The sequence below is a fragment of the Thunnus maccoyii genome, chromosome 1 (genome assembly GCF_910596095.1).
Source record: "Thunnus maccoyii chromosome 1, fThuMac1.1, whole genome shotgun sequence".
Taxonomy (NCBI): Eukaryota; Metazoa; Chordata; class Actinopteri; order Scombriformes; family Scombridae; genus Thunnus; species Thunnus maccoyii.
Window position 1 is genome coordinate 25061397 of NC_056533.1, and position 21510 is coordinate 25082906.

General features: G+C 41.3%; 1 protein-coding gene across 3 annotated transcripts; it reads left to right on the plus strand.

Moving 5' to 3' along the window:
* The first annotated feature begins 50 nt into the window (after positions 1-50).
* Positions 51-21371, plus strand: galns (galactosamine (N-acetyl)-6-sulfatase). Of its 3 annotated transcripts, none has more exons than XM_042414426.1 (15): positions 51-231; positions 347-399; positions 651-774; positions 2527-2601; positions 2751-2853; positions 3558-3701; positions 4491-4557; positions 5679-5806; positions 5932-6071; positions 6183-6286; positions 9864-10006; positions 10670-10772; positions 14202-14323; positions 18721-18838; positions 20784-21371. In XM_042414426.1, exons 1-15 carry the CDS (start codon positions 177-179, stop codon positions 20868-20870), a joined length of 1566 nt encoding a protein of 521 aa, XP_042270360.1. In that variant the 5' UTR covers positions 51-176; the 3' UTR covers positions 20871-21371. The 3 variants fall into 3 exon arrangements, with proteins under 3 accessions (XP_042270360.1, XP_042270363.1, XP_042270352.1); XM_042414429.1 differs by having other exon boundaries at positions 51-201; XM_042414418.1 differs by lacking the exon at positions 51-231 and having other exon boundaries at positions 244-399.
* Positions 21372-21510: the final 139 nt, after the last annotated feature.

Below are 21510 nucleotides of genomic sequence, written 5' to 3' on the forward strand. Positions count from 1 at the left end.
TTACTAGGAGCCACTGAAGGCACCAATTACCAAGCAATAGCACTTCCAAGCTGTGAAACGGTTTAAACTTAAAATATAACCTTGCCACATTTATATGAGACAGTTACGCAGAATTAAAATCCAGTAAAACGTAACATAATTTATTAAAATAACACCCTCATGCCCGTCGACGAAACATGAGTTTCCTCCCAATTCGTATGCGTAAGTGTTGCGCTGAAGACCCGCATGAAGGCAAATAAACCACTTCCTCGAAGTTGATGGTCATATGACTACAGCACAGTGGTGCGAATGATGTCTACTCAAACTTTGGCTTTCTTTTGTGCTATAATATGTTGTTCCCGGGCAGAGAGGCCATCAGCTGTTTCATCTCCAAACATTATCATCATGCTTATGGATGACGTGAGTTGTTTTTCTCTTATTCAGCTTCTGTTCATCACTACATCAGCAGAAAAGTCCTGTTTACTATTGACTTACAGCTGTGAATGAATGTATGGCAGCCCAAACTCTGTGTTTTCTATCTGTCTTGTGTTCTGATTAGTATTCTGATCACTGTTACTGTGCAGTCATTTCAGCCTGTACAAAGTATGCCTGCATGTGTGTTTTTGCCTTTCTGCTCTTGTAAATAAACTCTCTATACTTGTGCTCTTCAGATGGGTTGGGGGGACTTGGGGGTGTTTGGCCAGCCCTCTATGGAGACCCCCAACCTGGATGCCATGGCTGCTGAGGGCATGCTGTTTCCAGACTTCTACACTGCGAACCCGCTCTGTTCCCCATGTGAGTCAGCTGAAAATGTTGTGAAACGTAACATGACACAGGGCTTCCTGTTTTACTACATATTAGAACCACTTTCATCTCTTGCTGCAGTTGCAGCCATTTCTATCTGTACTTGTGTTTTTATTGTCACAAAAATGTTGGAAGAACACCTGACCGATGATTTGAAGGCATAAATTCAACACAAAGTGACCTACTGCCGAATAGTGCAACATGCAAAACATAGTACAGTATGTTACAGCAATGTTATGCTATACAGGAAAGCAGGTATTTTAACACGAGAAAACATTTAAACTCCAGCATGGCATCTAATGGATACCCTCCAATGCATTCAGAATAGAGTTTGTGACCATTTGTTGATGAAGCTTTTAAAATCCTTCGTCTTCTTTTTAAGTTGAAATATGGAGGTACAGGTTTTCACCTGACAGAAGTGATTAGTGAATATAATTGAGTTCAACTGCATCCATTTATAGTTGTTTATGAATAAGGGGTTTTGGTCTTGGTAGACACAGGAAACAGCTGATATAATTGGATACAGACCACAAAATTAAGATGCATGCCATGACATTTTTATACTAACTAGGTTAACAATGTACATATGTTGTATTTGTTTAAGAAATTGACCAAAGCACTGTAACAATTTGGCAAATGTATTTGTAATTTCCACTGTGTGTGACATTGGTGCAGGGAAGAAGACAAGAGCATGACACTCAACTCTATGCAATCAATGATTGGATGTGTCAGAATTTTCTACAAAGATAAAACTGAAGTAATTGTTTTTGGAGCCAAGGAAGAATGATTAAAAGTCAATCGATAATGTTAAAAACCACAAACCAAGCCAGAAATCTTAGTGTAGTCATGGACTCAGATCTGAATTTCAGCAACCACATTAAGACAGTTATAAAGTCAGCCTACTATCACCTGAAGAATACATGAAGAATCAAAGGACCTATGTATCAGCAGGTTTTGGAAAAACTTGTCCATGCATTTATCTTCAGTAGACTTGACTACTGTAACAGTGTCTTTGCAGGTCTCCCTAAAAAGTTGGTCAGACGGCTGCAGCTGATTCAGAACGCTGCTGCACGAGTCCTCACTAAGACTAAGAAAGTGGATCACGTCACTTCAGTTCTCAGATATTTACACTGGCTTCCTGTCTGTCAAAGAACTGACCTCAAAATACTACTGTTGGTTTATAAGGCACTGAATAGTTAAGGGCCGAAATACATTTCTGATCTGCTGCTATGTTATGAACCATCCAGACCTCTGAGGTGGTCTGGGACACGTCTGCTTTCTATTCCCAGAGTCAAAACTAAACATGGAGAAGCAGCTTTCAGTTTTTATGCTCCACATATCTGGAACAAAACCAGAAAAACTGCAGGTGTGCTGCAACTCTCAGTTCTTTTAAATCACAGAAGACTTTTCTGATTGCCACCGCCCTTTATTATACCAACTTTGAGGGTTAATATCTTACACTGCACTATAACTTTTTATTCTCCTGTTTATATGTCTTATTCTATTGTAGCTTATTTTTATTTCCAATTTAACACTTTTTATTTGTATTTAAATGTCTTTTTATATTGCCTGCCTTTTTGTCTTGATGCCTTTTATGTTTTATATAAAGCACTTTGAATTGTCTTGTTATTGAAATGTGCTACACAAATAAACTTGCCTTGCCTATTTGTTTGCCAGTAAAAAAGCATTTTGAACACCAACATATATAAATCCTAATTACTTTTTCTGTCATTTTTACCACAGCCAGAGCCGCACTTCTCACCGGGAGGCTGCCAGTCCGAAACGGTTTCTACACCACTAATGGCCACGCCAGAAATGGTAAACTCCCTGTATATCCTTACAGTGCAAGTTAACCAGCTGCAAATCATTTCTCACAGGCTTCCTCATTACTTTGTCTATAATGTATGTAAGTATGCAATAAAGTCATGGAAAGTTTTGTGCACTAAATGTTGCCATTTTTTATATAGCATACACTCCGCAGGAGATAGTGGGAGGAATCTCCAAGGATGAGATCTTGTTACCCCAGATGCTGAAGAAAAAAGGCTATGTCAGCAAGATAGTTGGCAAGTGGTGAGTTCTTTTAATTTCTTTAGGTTTCTGAAGTTTTGGAGGCTATGATGTTAACAAAAACTATTAACTAACAGGTTAAATGATCTAAATGACATGGTGGGTTAGCATTACAAATTGATAACATAAATTGAATTTTATGCTTTTTACTATTATACGCTATTATTTTTCATGTTGTAGCTAATTTACTACAACTGCTGATCATTTCCCACAGTATACAACAAGTCAGTAGATTTATGAATGTAGTTGTCCAGCAATTGATTTGTATTATTTGTAGTATTGCATGAAAATCATTCTGCCAAGATTTTAAACGTGTTTGAGATCTATCCCACAGAACATCGCCTGCCTTTTATTCTATAGTAATGCAGCTAAAAGTGCTCACTAATCTAAAACATTTTCACCACATTATCAATGAAAACATAATCTTTTCAGTAATTAAAGTTGACATGAGACACTGTGATCGATTATGTGTTTCAAGCGAGATTCAAGTCTCTGCAGGTTAATTTAGACACTGTACTGAACTGAATAGAAACCAATGAATGCTTGAAAATCAAAAAAAGTATGATGTGCAGTGCGAAATAGTCTGCAGTAGATTATGCACAACATATGTGATTTAGTTAATGGACTAAAACATGCGTACACTGTGGCATGATTAGTTAGTCCCATTGACCTTAAGGTGTGTGAGAGAATTTTATTTCTTACTACAGGCATCTTGGCCACAGACCACAGTACCTTCCTCTGAAGAATGGCTTTGATGAATGGTTTGGTGCCCCAGACTGCCACTTTGGCCCCTACAACACCAGCATCAGACCCAACATCCCTGTCTACAAAAACTCTGAGATGGTTGGCAGGTAGTATCACACACAAGCACTCACATATACACAACAGCTGACACAGAATCAGAGGCTGAAAATCTATAAAAATCTTCTTTCCCCATGACTCAGTTGAATAGTTTGGCTGGCTGCTTCTCTGGATGAGTCGAGTGTCTCCCCTCCTCTTCCTTTTTCTGTACCAGCTGTGCTTGTGTATTCCATTTTCCGCCCATTTGTTTTCCCCAAAACAGCCATATGTGTATTCAGGGTCATTGGAACTGGCAGCCGGGCGTGTTTTTCGCTTAGCCGTGGGTTTAATCAGCGCAGCATACCTGGGCCCTGGACAGACATACACACGCGCATAGACACGCATACAAACAGAGACACGCGCACCCTCAAGAGACGGCAGGTTGCGTTGGCTGTGTGCGAGGACACCTGGAGGAAGTGAAGCATAAGAAAGAGAGATGCCTGTCACTGCTTCTCTGCTTGCCGCGCCACGCTTCAGCAACGCCTCATAACAGTTCCCTCTGCTCAACTCTGCTGAGACTTCCCAAATATGTCTTTCACCAAAATCTCCTCACAGTCTGTATGAGGGAAATTTTGCCTCCATCGTCTTAATGATATTGTCTGCGGTAGTTTCGGTCAATGTCGAAGCAGATTGAAAGGCCTGACAATACAATCAAGTCAGTGTAAAAGAAATATTTTATGTGGTTGAACGAGCAGAGGAGAAATGGCTTCATGTGGCCTCAGCGGGCATTCATATGGGATGATGGCTAACTAATAGTGAAGGTGTAGTTAATGAATCATGTCAACTCCCTTGTTTTCCAGATACTATGAGGAGTTTCAGATTGACAAGAAGACCGGAGAGTCCAACCTCACACAGATTTACTTGCAGGTGAGTTAAGGTTTACCTATCCTTTCTCTGGTGAAATCTCTCAGAGGAGCAAAGTGTATCGCCTCATTTTGTTTAACATTTTTCTTTGTAAAGCAATTAAATCATCTAGTTAACAATGTAATTAAAACCTGATTTTGGCTTTTGATCATTACTGTGCCTTCTACCAGCAGAAGTAGATTGTTGACTTTTGCGCACATTTGCACTGATTATCTCTGCCACCTACGTCAGTCCCTCCCATTCTGTTCCTAGAGGGATCAAAAGCAGCATGCAGAGACACACTGCATGCATGAGAGGTGTAATATGTCATCACAGGAAGAGGATGGGTCTGTCAAGCAGAGCTTTGTAAAGCTCTTATTAGCATGTCTTATGAGACTAGACTGGTGTCAGTAGTGCAGTTAATAATGTGGGTGATTGCTTGCAAAATAAAACAAAGGAAAAAACCGTTACCATACCTTTTTTTTTTTTTTAATTGTTTGATTTTCTTTTGTTAACCATCAAAAATACAGAAGTATATGATTGACATCAGTCCTCATAGGAAATGTTTGTATTAACATTGCAAAAAATAAATGTGTAACAGTATCCAGTATCCTATATCCAGTACTATAACGTATACGCAAGAAGTAATCTTTGCTTAGCACTGTTTTGACCACTAATAAAACACTAATATCACACTGAAATAAAAAAAACTCCACATGTAGCCAGTAGAAATGTTTTCCATGTGTCCATTTGTTAGTATGAATGTTGACACTTTTATTGTGAGCTTCATTCTTTTTCAGAATAGACGTACACTCACCACAAATTACAGCCTTCAAAATGACAATCAAGTTTAATCAATGCCTTTCTAAAACAGTTTTAAAAAAACTAAACATTATAACCCTCATTAAGGTACAGTTTATTGCAGGGCTGCTGTATTAGTTTTAACTAGGTGAATCAGGTGAAACAGTACATTGGCAACTGAGTGCTAAAACTGGGTTAGAATTAGTATGTGGTGAGAAAGTGAGGAAAAAGGTGATATACTATATACAGCGTTATAGCAGTACTGTGAAAAACACTACGGTAAGTCATTTGACATCTGCACTGACAGTGTTGTAACTGTCTCTCACACCTCCTACATCTTACAGGAAGGTCTTGACTTCATACTACAGCAGACTCAGGCCGAACAGCCCTTCTTCCTGTACTGGGCAGCTGACGCCACTCATGCCCCTGTCTACGCTTCCAAACGCTTCCTAGGGAAGAGCCAGCGAGGCCGGTACGTTAACACCGTACTTTACTGACACTTTATAGACATACAGTACAGTCAGGCAGATGCATGGATGCAGGTTGCACATGTTTATATTTGTCAAGGAGAATTTTTTGCACTGTGATTGGCTACAGGTATGGAGATGCAGTGATGGAGCTGGACTACAGCGTCGGTCAGATCTTGTCACGGCTGCGGACTCTGGGCATCGAAAATAACACCTTTGTCTTCTTCACTTCAGACAATGGAGCTGCTCTTATGTCAGGCCCAGATGAGAGTAAGCGCTGCACTCCTTTTTTGTCTTTTTCTGTCCTATATATATACACACATGTGTTTGTGTGTGTGTGTGGTCATTAATTCATATGTTTTTGTACTTCTGATTCTTCAGGTGGCAGCAACGGGCCATTCCTCTGCGGGAAGGAGACCACCTATGAAGGGGGCATGAGGGAGCCAGCCATTGCCTGGTGGCCTGGTCACATCAAAGAAGGCACGGTGAGAATACCCCGGTGATTTTACCCAATAAAGCCTCCAAGAAAAGATCATTCACTAAATCCCTACCATCTTCTCTAGAGACTAGACGTTGAGCTAGAGTTGCCGGGTAGATTCAGAGCCAGGTTTTTCTTTCTTCTAAGCACCGTTGCTTCCTAATGTTCTGCCTATCAACAGGTACCAGAAGCTGAAAATATTCTCTGTAAAGCTGCAGGCAATGTACAGCGCTGTAAATCAGGCTGAGAGTAAATGAATAATTATTTCACTAATCCCCCTGTATTGAATGGTTGTCGCTTTTTGTTTCTTTTGTGTATTATTTACCACTTTACATGTGCACACTCTGACCTGCTGGAGTTGCAAGCAGTTAATCTTTGCTATGTTCAACTTCTATCGAGCGATTGAACTCCATACATGGCGTAGATAAACTGCGTGATTGCGGCCACGAAGCGTGTGGGTGCTATTTTCATTGTTTCCCCAAATATTTTTGGCTGGAATTAATGCCCCAACTCTCTCTCATTCCTCCCCCTCCCCCTCCCCAAATTTAACCCCCCCCCCCCCCCCCCCCCACCCACACCGTGATCCTCTAAGCTTGTGCGTTCTGCAAATGACTTTTAATTGTATTAGGGGCAGCTGTGACACGGGACTGTGACGCAGAGGGATTTGGTGGAGGAGCAAGCGGAGGCTGCAGTCTGCAGTAAGCCTTGCCCCTGGCTCATCTCACAGGGGTGTGCTGGGGCCTGATAGCACTGCAGAGTAGCGAGGGAGAGGGGGATTGGGAGCGTCTTAAGCGGCTAATCTGTTTGTGTGTTTGCTGAGGTTGGATTGAGCCGTAATGAGGACTTCAGTATCTGAATATGCCAGGCGCTCAGGATAAAGGAACGGGAGGGGTGGGGGCTGGAGGAGGAGGGGGGGGGGAGTTGCAGGGAAGGAAGCAAGGAAGAAGTAAAAGAGGTGGCTGGTGTAGAAAAGAGAAAAGGAGGAGGAGTGCTAAAGAAGCTGGCACTGCCACACTGCCAGGAACGTTTGTTGTGTTCGTCGGGCTTTGCTCCACCTGTGCCACATTATAATTGTCCACTGTGTCTGTGTATGAATGTGCGAGTGTGCAGAACATTTCTGCGTCATTTTTGTGTGGTCCTACATGCCCACTTATATATATATATATATATACGCACGCTTTGTGTTTGTACATTGGATTAGTTTTATGTATGACGTGAAACTTTGTAGGCCACTGAAAGAGACACAAGTGTAAATACTATCAATGCAGAATATCACAATAATATCTGTGTGTGTGTGTGTGCTTAGCTGTGAGAATGAGGGTCTGTATATCCTCCCTGAAGCTCTCTAGAGTTGTGATGACAAAGCTCCTTTGTTGGCGCTACTGTACGATACAGCTCTGGATTTATCACTTTTTGGATAAAATCCCTTTTTGGGAGCGAGGACAGAGCAGGCACAGGGTTACCCTTCTTTCTTATTTTGTGCTCTTGTGAAATCTCTTGTTGATCTGCACATTGAAAAGTCCATAAGCTCTCGGAGCAAAATGCTGGAGACAACAAACAGCCATGCAAGCCTTTGTTAAAAGGGGCTTTCAGCAGGTTTATTTTACCGAGCGTAGATGCATCTTTACAGTATCAAGATGGAGACATGTCTGCGGATGCATCCGAGTGACGAAAGTTAGCAATTTCACTCATTTTCACGTTCTTGCAGCTATTGATTTACAATGTCAAAAACTTGTATTTATATGGGTGAAAGGAGGTGTACTGGAATGGAAGCAGGTGCTCATTCAGCATTCCCCCAGTGCCTGAGGGGGGGCGAGGGGCCAGCATGATGAGGTGGGGTGGGGGGTCGGCTATAGGAACAAAGATGGGGAGGCGGTCGTGGTGTTGGCCCCACAACATTGTAGAGCGTCACAATCCCTTTTGTTGTGTTTATCAGGCAGCAGACACACAGAGTGGCAGAGAAGGGGATAGAAGCGCTGCCTCCTCAGATAACCAACATCACCACTCACAACACAGAAAGAAATGAGAGACAGAGAAAGAGAGAGGAAAACAAAAAGTGACATTAATAGAGAGTGATGAGTCAGAGGAAAAAAAGGGAAGAACAAAGGGTGAAGAAAGAATGAAGTTCAGTGTGGACTGCAACAGAGGGCAAAGCTAATAAAGGAAAGAAATAAAAGATAGCAAGTTGTGAGATAAATCCTCCGTCAGAGCAGTCTAAGTCTGAAAGTTTTGGTTTTTGGTCATGCAAGTTATTACCAACTAAATGTCAGTTTTGCTTCTTCTTATGTCTTTTTGTCCTGTCTTCTTTAATGGTTTGTGTGTGTGTATGTGTGTCTGCATGTGGAAAAAAGAAAAATGAAGTGAGGGACTAAATCTGTTAGTGTGTGTGTGTCTGTGTGTGAGAAAGAGTGTCTGGATGTGCAGATAGATCATGGAATGCATTGCAGAGTCCTTTCTGTGGCTAGTTCTGTGGATACAGAAGAAAAGGGAATTCATTTCAGTGCTTAGGAGCTTGTGTGTGTGTGTGTGTGTGTGTGTGTGTGTGTGTGTGTGTGTGTGTGTGTGTGTGTGTGTGTGTGTGTGTGTGTGTGTGTGTGTGTGTGTGTGTGTGTGTGTGCGTCTGTATGTGTGCTGGCTGCCGATAGGAGCACAGCGGCACATGGCGGTGCAGCTGCAGAGGCCTGATAGCGCTATCTGATTGTGAGCGTGCCGTCTCCCTCTAAGGCTCGCTCAGGAGAGAATGGAACGGAAGATCAAGGATGACAGCGAAAAAATGGCATTTTATCTGAAAATAGTTCAAAGTTTATAAATAAAATAAAGCTTTTCACTGGGACTGGGAGAGGGAGATAAAACACCAGCTCGCTCCAGCTCCAGCCGCCTGCTTGCCCGGGCCTTGTCCTCTCCCTACTTCCTCTGCTCTTCTTCTTCTTCGCTCCTCCTTTTTTCTTTTTCCCCTCAAAAAAGCTAATTTAGAAAGAGAGGCATTTTAGAGGTTTTATACACAAACCTGAAAGCAGAGATTAAGGAGACTGAAGCAATGCACCTCTTTTGCTACATTCGTACAAACATGCACACATGCAAACATCCTATCATGACTATGCATTGTTACCATGTTCACTCTCATAAAGAAAATCCAGCGTAAAAGAGCAAGCTTGTGATATTCCTGGAGTATAGAAAAGTTAATTATTGATTTGTGGACTGAAATAAATTGCCACTAATGGCAGAAACACAAATCATCCACACGAATAGATGAATCTCAGTGATCGAGATGAATGAGAGACTTTGTTGATGGGAAACTGGAGCAGCACCTGTTAGCACTTACATTAAATAGTCTGTGCTTGTAAATCTGTTTAAACAGTCACATTGTGGGGACTCGCCTCACTTTTGGGGACAAAAAGCAAGTCCTCTTAATGTAAATCATTACATTTTTGAGGCAGTTTGCGGTTAGAGTAGGAAATCAGTGTAAGTCAATTTAATGTTTTTGGGTTAGGGTTAGTGAGGACACTTTTAGTGACACAGGTCATGTGAAATGGCTTCTAGTACTACACATAGTTGTATTTTTTTATTTCTTTCTTCTTTTGCAGGTGAGTTTCCAACTGGCCAATGTGATGGACCTGTACACCACCAGTCTGGCTCTGGCCAGCATCAGCCCTCCTGATGACCGAACCCTGGATGGACTGGACCTGACGCCAGTCCTGCTAAACCACTCACAGACACTGCAAAGCAGGTGAGTACATAATATACACTAGCTGATTGTGGCTTTTATTTTCCAACATGCTTTTTTACGGTAACAATCACATCCTTGTGTGGGAGTGCGGTGGTAGTTTTGTCATGCAAGAGGTAAACAAGGCAGGCTTCTTAGACATGCTAGTGGTTGGTCAGTTTACCTCTGTCCACTTTTGGTCCAGACTGAAATATCTCAACAACGTTTGAATGCATTAAAATGAAATGGTTCCCAGATGATGTATCCTAATGACTTTTCCTCCAGCGCCTGATGAGGTTCACATTTGTGGGTTTTGAGTGAAACATCTTGACAACTGTTGGATGGACTACGATGAAATTTCATGCAGACGTTCATGTCCTTTTCAGGAGTGCAAGTACAGCCTCACAGAGCTTGTTATTCCATGTATTTAATCTTATTTCATATATTAGTAGAATTAAATAAATATTCAGGTGATTTGACAGATTTTTAGGGGGTTGCAAAGTTCATAGTCCTTAACTGGATGGTGAAACAATTGCAACTTATGGGTAGAAGACTGAGAGTGAACTTAAAGAGTACACATGGCAAGAGAGAAGATCTATTTTAAACCTGTAGTGTCCCAGGTGGTACAAATCCACTTGGGAATAAACACATTTGAGCCTTGTTTCTCACTTCTCCCATCCTCAATAGGCCAATCTTCTATTACCGTGGGAATGAGCTGATGGCTGTGAGGCTTGGACAATACAAGGCACACTACTGGACCTGGAGCAACTCATGGAAGGAGTTAAAAGAAGTGAGACTACCTTTTAACATAGCAACACTGTCCCAACTCTGTTCTCTCAGTTTTTCATTTGTTCTACCCACATCCTCGCTCTTTGTCTCACCTAATCTTACTCAAACACACAAACACTTTCACTGTTGGTGTTATCTAGAAAATGGCTCATCAGTTGACTGCTGTGTACATCAGAGCGTAATGAATATTAATGAAGAGCCCCCACATCAGCAAACTTACATCATTCATCAACCAGTTGACTTGTTTGTTCTAACTCCAATGGAGATTTTCTTCCTCTCCATTTACATACCGACATTTCCTGCTGTAGACTTGTTCTTTTGGCACCACAGAGCTCGAATGAAAGAAAGAAAGGCAGACGCCAGCAGTATCTCTCGGCCGTAATTACATCAACTCTGTGCAGATGACACGTATCAGGAGAAATGTGAAATCTGACTCTTAAAAAAAACAGAACAGTATGGTCCTTCTTTCTCTCCTCTGTCCATAAAAACATGTCCTCCTCTCCTCTCTCCATGGCTCTGCCTTTCCTGTGATCCAGTTTGTTTTATGCCCCATCGGTCGCTTAAATTGCTCTCTCCTTCAGGGCCGCTGAATCAATAGCAGCCTCCTTTATCAACTCATGTGAACTGAAGTGGAACTTCACAAATAATGGCTTCTTATTGCCTGTGAGTTGCCTATCGATTGGTGTGTGTGTGTGTGTACATGAGAGAGAGAGAGAGAGAGGGAGAGAAAGGACGAGCGAAAACATGAACATGCATGTTTGGTTCTTGATAAAGATGTGCATGTCTGCATGTCTGCGTGTGTGTGTGTGTGTGTGTGTGTGTTTCATGGAGGAGTTGTTGAGGTCTTACAAGGGAAAGTTAAATTTATATCAGTACGGTTGAATCCTTAAACTGTTCATCTCATGTAACCCGCAATGCATTTCATAAACCTACAAAATGTAAACAAACTACTTATACACTCATTTCAAGCTGTTTTACACAGTCGGACTTTGAATCAAATGTTTTGTAAATCAGCTTTAGACAGAAAAAAATGTTTCAAGGTCTGTGTTTTGGCTTCCTGATAAAATTACTCCCAAATAAATGTATCCTGTCTTGCAACAGAAATACACAAACCCCCTTTTCACAAAAACAAAAAGTGTTTTTGTGCTCGCTGTTCGGCTTTGGTAATACTTTAAAATGTAATTTGGTTTTCTTGGCCCATAGTGAAAAATAAACAGGGGACGATGTGTGTCTGTGAAGAAGAACTAAATTACAGGTTAATAGCTGGGAGAAGTAACGCTCTGTCCTGGCTGTGTGCATGCAGCTCAGCCATGAAGAAAATGAGAAATTTCACAGGCTTAAATTGCTCTCATCAAACTCTCTTGAGGGAGTGTAGTCATGTAATATTGCAAAAATATAGTTTGCCGTGACTGTGGCTCCTTTGTATATGGATTGCTGAGTAACCTATGCTACAGTCAGAGCTCTAAGACAGCTGTAATGGTTTTTTTAACCTTGTTTCTCAGACACCTGTTAGTCCTACACTGGATACATATTCCTTGGTATTAAGAAACTGCAATAAAACTACTTTACTCTTGAGTTAAATTGTAAATCATGACATTAACACAACTGTGTTTGCTAAACAACAAGTATGTCAAATAAACTAGATGTATCTTTGAAATATAGAAAATGTTTAGATATTGTCATAAAAATTCATAACCGAGATAAAGTGATTATCCTGATTCCAAATCATCCTTTTTTTCAAAATAGACACTGAATATTGCTTTTTCCAAAATCCATCCTGCCACCCCTGGATACTCCTGCACCTCATCATGTAAGAGCAACTGTTCTGCTCCAGTTTGAAAGCAGTCTAGTTGTATCCATAGCATTAATGTCAGGAGAGATATGGAGTTCTTGCTGTTATGTCTTAGGTACAAGAGACCGAGTCAGAAAGATACACACAGCAGGCATTTCTTGCTGCTCCTCTGGGATGCACTTTTTTTTTTCCTTCTTTCTTTTCTGCATTTCTAAGCTGTTGGCTTCAAAAGACAGGACAAGTCTGGATCAGAGGAGGCTCTGCAGGGCAGGGGGTATCTATCCCTCTCACTCTCTCTTTTTCTCTCTTCTATATGTATTTTGAGGTGCTCTGTTGAGTGATCTCAGAGGGGGGGCAGCAACAGTGCCTTACAGATGAATGCTTTCTCAATATTAGTTGTGCTCATCAAAAAGTGTGTGCTTGTGTGTGTGCGTATGTGTGTGTTGAAGGAGGAGGCAGATCTCCAGGGGGTTCTGGAGGAGTGAGTGTGACTCAATCAAGCTGCGATCACTGCCAGGCTCATGAGAATGGAGTCAGGGAGCTGCAGCGAAGGCGTGGAGAGATGAAGGGGAGGCAGCACGGGGAGGAAAAGTCCTCTATTTTTGCGAGTGACTTGAACCCCTTCAAAATATACCAACAGTAGCTGCATAAATAACAGATTGGAAGACAATATGAATTTCTGCCGTACAACATTGAGATTAAACATTCAGCTCAGGGTAGCAGGTGTTTCCAAGCTTAAATCTCAGTACAGATTTTTATCATTGTACATGATAAAACACACAGAGCACTTTTTTCGCGGGTGTTTCAACTAAAACACCTAAAAGAATGAAACATACTGAAAGCTGAGATCACTGAAAATGACCAAATTAGACACACTCGATGGCAAAAAAACAAGAAGTTATAGAAAAGTTTTCACAGATAGCAAATCCATATGAAGAATTACTGAGAAAATGGGATGTAAACATCTCATTTTTTTATTTTTCATTCCTAAGGTTTACTTATGTGGTGCATAAAGGGTAAAAGCAAATATCTTTGTTTTTGACTTGTGGGACTTTGACCTCAAGTATTGTGGTAGGTTGCTCTTTAAAGAAAGGCTGACCTTCATATTTAATTTATGAGAGCTTTGTGGCCAAAACAGAGTTATTCTGCTCTCTCCTAACGTCGGTCACAGGCTCCTTCCAGCACAGAAGACACAGAAGTAGCATTGCCATAGGGCTCGGGCTGAGTGGATTTAGAACAGACGTGGCAGCAGACATTTAAAATGACATCAGATAATTCAGAAACGGGAGGGGGGAAAGGAAAACCTCTCTGATCTCAGGCGTTCATCCATTTCTACTGGATTTTTTCAGTCAATTCATAGGTGTTACTTTCAAAGGAAAGTATGTAATCATTATACATATAACCAGATCTTTCACACCAAAGTCATTAACATGTAACTGAGACTAAGATGAAGGCCCCTAACTGGCTGTTGGATGAGCAGTGTGCTTGAATAATATTTAAGTTTCAGCCATGAACATTTCTGCCATCGCTTTTTGTCCATAAATGACATCATCATTAAGTAATCTTGGGATTTGTTTCAAAAGATGAGAATATGTTATCACCTACATGTGGTGCCAACTTTTGTATATTCTTTTACAGGGTATCAACTTCTGTCCAGGTCAAGAGGTCCCAGGGGTGACTACACACGAGCAGACGGAGCACACACTGCAGCCACTCATTTTCCACCTGGGGCGGGATCCTGGGGAAAAGGTCCCTATCAGGTTAGTTGCCTGAAAACTTTGATTCTGCCGATATCCAAGTGGGAGGGCAAACCGAACAGAACAGAACAGAAGAGAAGAGCAGAACAGAAATGAGAAAAGAAGGAGAGGCGAGTCAGCCAGAAACAAGAGAAGAGATGATGGAAAATGAAGAATAGAAAGGGGTGAGAATAGGAAGGTGGTTTGCCTGTTGGTAGCACAGAATGGGGATGAGATCAATTCTGATTCAGTAGCATAAAAAAGAAGGCGCGGGATTGATCTGCTCAGCCAGAGCACGCCTGATTACACCCTTCTCTTTGTGATTGCAAACAGCTCCTTAAAGATCACTATCTGGCCCTCAACCCTCCGGCGCACCGCTGCGGGTTAAAATTGCAAGATAAATTGTTCAGGTCTAAATTGAGAGCGAGTGCTGTTTAATGGAGTTTTGTGTGTCGCTGCCTCAGCTCAGAGGAGAGTTAAGAATCGCAGAGAGGAGAGAGTGACGCCAGAGGACACAGACAGCCGAGGCTGAACTATGACTATGGCTAAATAAGGATGCAAAGACGGATGAGCGTCGTCTTTTCCTCTGTGATGTCAGTGCAGCATTCTGATCATTTATGATGGTGAAAAAAACACCATCATATTAAGATAATCTGAAAACCAAGAATATTTCTTCGGTGTGCACTCTGGCTCCCTCCTGCCGTAAAGCCATCCAGATTGACCTTTCTTTTCTGCCTTCTGCTTTGCCTCATATTTTTTTCTGGCATCACCTCCTCTTTGCCTCTTTCTCAAACTCCTTTCAGTTTTGAAGTGAGATTGGATGATAAAACATTAATGTTGTTTTTCATTTGCCTACCTTTTAGCCCTGCTGTTCACTTGGAAGAATTAAAAAAAAAAAAAGAAAAAAAAAAAGAAAAGCAAAAACCAATCAATATGCAGCCATGTGCTGAGAGCTAGATGTGTTCACACACACACACACACACACACACACACACACACACACACACACACACACACACACACACACACACACACACGAACAAACAGAAAGTGCACACTCAATTTTCATGTCTGCAGGGAGGGGTCATTGGGTTCGTCTACAAGGTCACCCCCCTCACACACCCAGCTGCATGACCTCTTAACTGTTCACGCTCTTCTTTCCACTCTAATCTATTTATTCCTTCCTCCGAACCTTTGTTGTACTTTTTCCACCGCTCCTCTCTCTCTCTCTCTCTCTCTCTCTCTCTCTCCCTCTCTCTCTCCCTCTCTCTCTCTCTCTCTCCCTCTCTCTCTCTCTCTCTCTCTCTCCACCTACTGCTATGCATCTCCATTCACTTCTCAGCTGCTGTCCCTCTGTATCCACTGGGACCATTCTCCTCCAACCTAGTAGTTCAGTGTGTGTGTGTGTGTGTGTGTATGTGTGCATTTTGTCCATGTGCTCCTCGGTCTCCCAGCTGGACTGGCTGCTTGGCCATCATTAATCTCTGTCTTCACCTAAAGAGCCACTTAAGATGATGTAGAGCCTGTCTGCACACATACCTTCACTACTGTCACAGGCTGTGATATACTAAAGAGCACACACACATGCAAAATCCCCACTCAAAAACATGCACAGTGTAGCACAGTGGAAATTGTAATTATGCAATCCAGGAGAGAGAATTTGGGAACTAACATATGTTTTTTTTTTTGTCTTATAAGTGATGACAATAAACAGAAACCTAGCTACAATTGTTTCAGACAAGGCCTGTGTTGGTGGTCTGTCTGTCTAGGATGAGGCACATACCTGACCAGGTCTGCAACTACCTGACTCAGTGAGTTTGGATGCCCCGCTGGATTTGTTCAAATCCTTTTCCTACCCTCCTTTTCACCCTCTATCTCCCTGACCTAAGGTTAACACATCCTACTTTTTCACCACCGACCTCTGCTCACGTCCCCAGAGTCTCCATCCAGAGCGTAGTCCCAGCCCTGACACTGCAGGCAGCCTTGCTCAGTCTGGCCTCATCTGCTGCCTGCCACCAAGCTCTTGTGTCCCCAATCAATAGTCCTCACTGAAGTGCTCAATTTCCACCGGGGTGGAGAAGCTGGTGGTGGGAGGGAGGGGTAGGCAGGACAGATGTATTTGATTGTCTCCTCAATTCCCCCACCTTCTGCCACTGTGTGGTTGTTGTGTGTGTGTGTGTGTGTGTGTGTGTGTGTGTGTGTGTGTGTGTGTGTGTGTGTGTGTGTCAGTGGGTGGGTGGGTGTGTGTTCCAGCAATAGCGTTATGAATCAGTAATCAGAGTGGTGACACACCTGAGCAATGCCCCCATCCCCCTTGGGTGCCATACATTATAAATCAAAAGACTCAATTTGCATACAGCCTGCTTATTATTCCAGATTTTGCCTCTACAACAGTAAGCTAAGGGTTATAATCATGATAATGAGCCGTGCTGACGGAGGGCTTTTCATTATTTGTTTGCAGAGGGGGCATAAACAAATGATATTATTAGCTTTTGATTTAGAGGTTTGCACTATGAGGTTTTCAGCACATAGACAACACAGCAGAAAACTTTGTGTCTCGTGCAAGTTTCTCAGTACATGGCACGCTTTGCTCGCAGACTCGTACGGTGAAATTGAATACTTACAGCTCTCTGATAAATCTCCCCTTACATTTACTTGTATTAAGTTGCTTCATCACTTATCACAAAATGAATCACAACAATCAGCAGCGGGCACAGATAGGAGGGGAATGAAATATCCCTCTCGCTGATCGGGATCAGGAGAAATAGAATTTGTGATTTTAGATAGCTGAAGCAATTTAATCTGAATGTCTGCTTTTTAACCGAGGGGAATAATCTGTTTTTTTTTCCCCTATCAGCTAGGGTCACAATATGTAGATAGTTAGCTTATGACAAATGTGGCACACAAGGAGAGAGACTAATTGCAGCCAGTGCACTACCAGTCGAGTAATTGTAGAGGAAAGTAAAGACTGAAAGTATCAAGGAAAGGAGCAGGTGCTGGCTGATGGAGGAAGCCTTGCTGCCCTGTGGGAGATCTAAGAGGGAGGGTAGGTGTGAGCTGGACAGGGCCCGGGGTTATTACTCTAATTGACACTTCACCTCACACACATGCACATGTTCCCCAGGGGCCAATCAGAGGGCTGGGCTTGCAGCGAGGGGAGGACGGGAGGCTGGCACAGGTGCTGCCGGCGAGTGTATCAGGGGTGTAATTGCACTGCTGATATTTGTCTATCTGTGTGTCACGCCACCAGACACCCACTCCCCCCCCAACACACACACACACACACACGTGCACACACAGCCCATTACCTACAGGTCTTATTGAGAGCAGCGTTCCTTTGAAAGCCTTCAGGGCCCCTGTGTTTTACACACTGAATATAATAATGCACAGAGGTGCTCGGGCCCACTGGTGTCCGACAGCAGTAATTGAGAGACAGGGGATGGGATAGAGGTTACATAGTTCACCCTGCTGAGTGAGCTTTCCCAAAGGGTACCAGAGTGGACATCCTGTGTGTGTATGTGTGTGTATGTGTGTGTGTGTGTTCATGCGTTGTTTTTGTTGTTGAAAGCTACAACATGTCCCCACTTTGATATAATGAGTTAAGCTTGGAGGGTCACAGTAGTGTTTTATCACAGCATACATGAATGCAACATATTCACTGCAACACTCCTTCACAAGGAAGGCGTATATTTAGGGATTATGTTCATTGTGTGCATGTTCATATGTTTGGCTGTGTGTTATGCTTTTGAATTTATAAAAAAAACCAGATACAGATAAGCAGCCTTGCCTATATGCATTAACACGGGTCCAAAGGTGGATGTGTGAATGTGTATGTATATGTGTGTGTATATATATATATATGTATATACACACACACTAGATGTATGTGACTGGTGGATGCATTCAAAACTCATTCAGTCTTCACATCTTTGTTGTTGTATCCGTCACTCTCTCACTTATTTATCGACAGCTTTAAATTCTGATTGTGTTTTTTCAGGCGGTGTTTCAAGTATTACTGAAAAGGATGACCATTAGAGCTGAGAACATTCAGTTGATTAAACGATTAGTCGATCAACAGAATAATATGTTATATTGTTATATCGTTATAATCGTTTCAGTCATTTTTAAAGCAAAAATGCCAAGCGTTATCTGGTTTAAGCTTCTCAGATGTGAGGATTTTCTGCCTTTTTTTTGTCATATATCATAAAATTTAATATCTTTGGGTTTTTGATTTTTGGTTGAACTATCAAGACATCTGAGTATGACATGTTGGGCTCTCTTTTTTTTTTTTTTTTTACCGTTTTTTGACATTTCATCGAGTAAATGAATATTTGATTTATCAAAAACCTAATTAGCAGATAATGAAACTTGACTAATCATAAGTTCCTGCCCTGCTGACCCTGTGTTTTGTGTATTTGCAGTGTTTTGACAAAGGAGTACCAAGATGTTCTGAGCAGGATCTCTCCAGTTGTGGAGCTGCATAAGAAGACTCTGGTTCCCGGCATCCCCCAGCTCAACATGTGTGATTTAGCTGTGATGGTAAGATTAACATAATATAAATAAATATGTCTTTTACCTCCTTGATTCTCTTTATTGGTCAATTTGAAAAAAAATCTCTTTTTCCCACAACATCCAGAGGCAGTTGACCAAAGCCAGGTTCAGTTTTCACAGCAGATACTGTATGTTCCTTTTGGCTCAGCAGCCGTCAGAACCAGACAAGTGTAAATAATGCTTTGCACCTTATCTCTCTGCTCTCTCCTTCACACCAGCACAGACGGATAGATATATCAGATAATAAGGGAAATTGATAAAGCATTTATAAAAGAATTGAGAATCAATAAAAGTCTCTGAATAGAGAAGCTTTTCTCTGGTTTCATCTGCTTTCAATCTGCAAAGAGCCTGCAGCTTATTTACCACAATTATTTACTTTACACCAGAATGAATATCATGTTGGATGAAACCATAAACCATCAACCCAATCTGAACTTTTTCTCTTTGTCTGTGCTATGCTTTTGTGACAAAATGACCTATTGGGGAATATTAAAAGCAGCTGGATTGAGTTGTGGCTTTGTCTCTTGAAGCACCAGAGACAGTTAACTACTCCGCTGTGGATTCATTTGTGTCATAGCACTGCCCCCTTGTGGTGGATGAAATAAACACAATTTCTAGTGTGGTGTCGAATAAATCATGTTTGTGTGCTGTCCTGTAACTGAATGTCCAGTGTCATGCTAATGTGGATCTATTGACCTTTCTTTATCTCAAACAAGCCATTCTCTATTGGCACCATTATTCACATATTTGATGGGGGGAAAAAAATGCAGATTCATGAACACTTTCCATTGTTGTTTGTGATGGAGGTAACTAAAATTGATTTCTATTCTAAAGCTTTAAAATATCATGACAACATATTTGAAAACAAAATCCCAATCATGTGCCCCTAAATTATTGTTCCGATATAGTAAACCTTTTCCTGTGATAAATCTAAAACCTAATGGGCCAACATTTATTTAATGGCACAGGATACACATAATTGCCACACTAGAGGATTGGAAAAGGACCAGCCACAAAGGACACAGGACAGAAAACAGTACCACTTAACAGCCAAAGACTCTCAGGACAGGACACAAACATGATCTTACTCTTTCCCCCCACTGGCAAACATCTAGATTCTTACAAGAGCATTTATATTTTTTAACCTTTATTTATTCAGGGAAGTTTCACTGAGAGGAAGCTTCTCTTTTGCAGGAACGCCCTGATCACATTCACACATTCATATACATTCACACCTAAAAGCTGCCCAGTACAACCATAGTCTGATCTGCCGACCACTGAGCAGCTCCACTGGAGTAGTTAAGGTTCACTTTCCCCACCCAGAATTATCCTGCCAGTCGGAGAATGAAACGATGACCTTCCACCCACAAGCTTTAGGCCACCACTGCTCATTATAATATAATAGATCTTCCTTTTTAAATAAATACTATCTTTAAAGTCCTCCTCCAGTGAAAAAATGTGTTTGTCTTTTTATTCCTTCAACTGGAGGTTTGAGCTTCACTGTGCAGAATGATGTATGTGCAGAGTTTGACACTAGAAGGCTGTTTTCACATTCTTTTGCTGAAAGTGGAACGTGTCTCTGTGCTCACCTAAAATGCATGATTTGTGGAGCCAGTCGTGGTCCAATATGCAAGTGTGATGTGAAAACTTGAATCCTCCAGTGCTCATACACTAGGAATGGACTTTTCAGTGAAGAAGGAGACATCTTGCATCCAGCACATAAATTTTCAAACTAAAAAAATATTTGCATATTCATGGGTTTTGGATTTTTCAATAAGAGAGAAGGAATAGATCTCTTTTCAAGGAGGTATTTGAATCTTTTTGTGGAAAAACCATAAGAGACACAAAGAAGAATATTTTTTTATATGTCATCAAACATGTCTGGAAGGGATATTTAATATGTGCTTACTATGGTGACTGCTTTCTGTTACAGAACTGGGCCCCTGCAGGCTGCGAGAAGTTAGGAAAGTGTCTCAAAGTGCCAAAATCTATGCCCTGGAAGTGTGACTGGCCACACTAAGAGCAAAACCGCTGAGCCAGACACGAAGATGAGGAAGTAAAACCTGAAGATGTGCCTTTCTACAGATCAACAAACAACCTTATTATTTAAAGAAAAATGTTTTTAATTATTTGTAAAATAATTATGCACAATGCTGAAGAGATGGACGTGGAGTACAACCAAGGGAATTTCAGTATGTTGTATCACAACATTACACTGATTATGCAATATTTTTTTTATTTTAATGCATTTTAAACTGTGATTTTGATGAGCTGTTTTCTGGAAACACACACTCCGTGGTTGGTTGGTTGGTTGGTGGTTTAAGTCATTACTCATTTAAGTGATGTTGAGCAATTAGTGAAATGCTTATTTTTGGTCAGATCTAATGTTATAGATTATATAGATTGATTTTTTTTGGATTCATTCTGGTTAAGTGGATAAATTCTGTATATTTTCTACATATACTTAATGTTGTAATTACACTGCAAGAAATGTGTTTTATAATAAAAGGGATTTTTATTATGTTGTATCAAGACTGTTTTTGTACTGTTATAAATAAAGCAATTAATATGGGTACTGTACAAACACAGCTGCGTGCATTATGTGCTCACACACACAAACACATATAGGGAAATATTTTGTTATGAAAAAATGTTTTGTG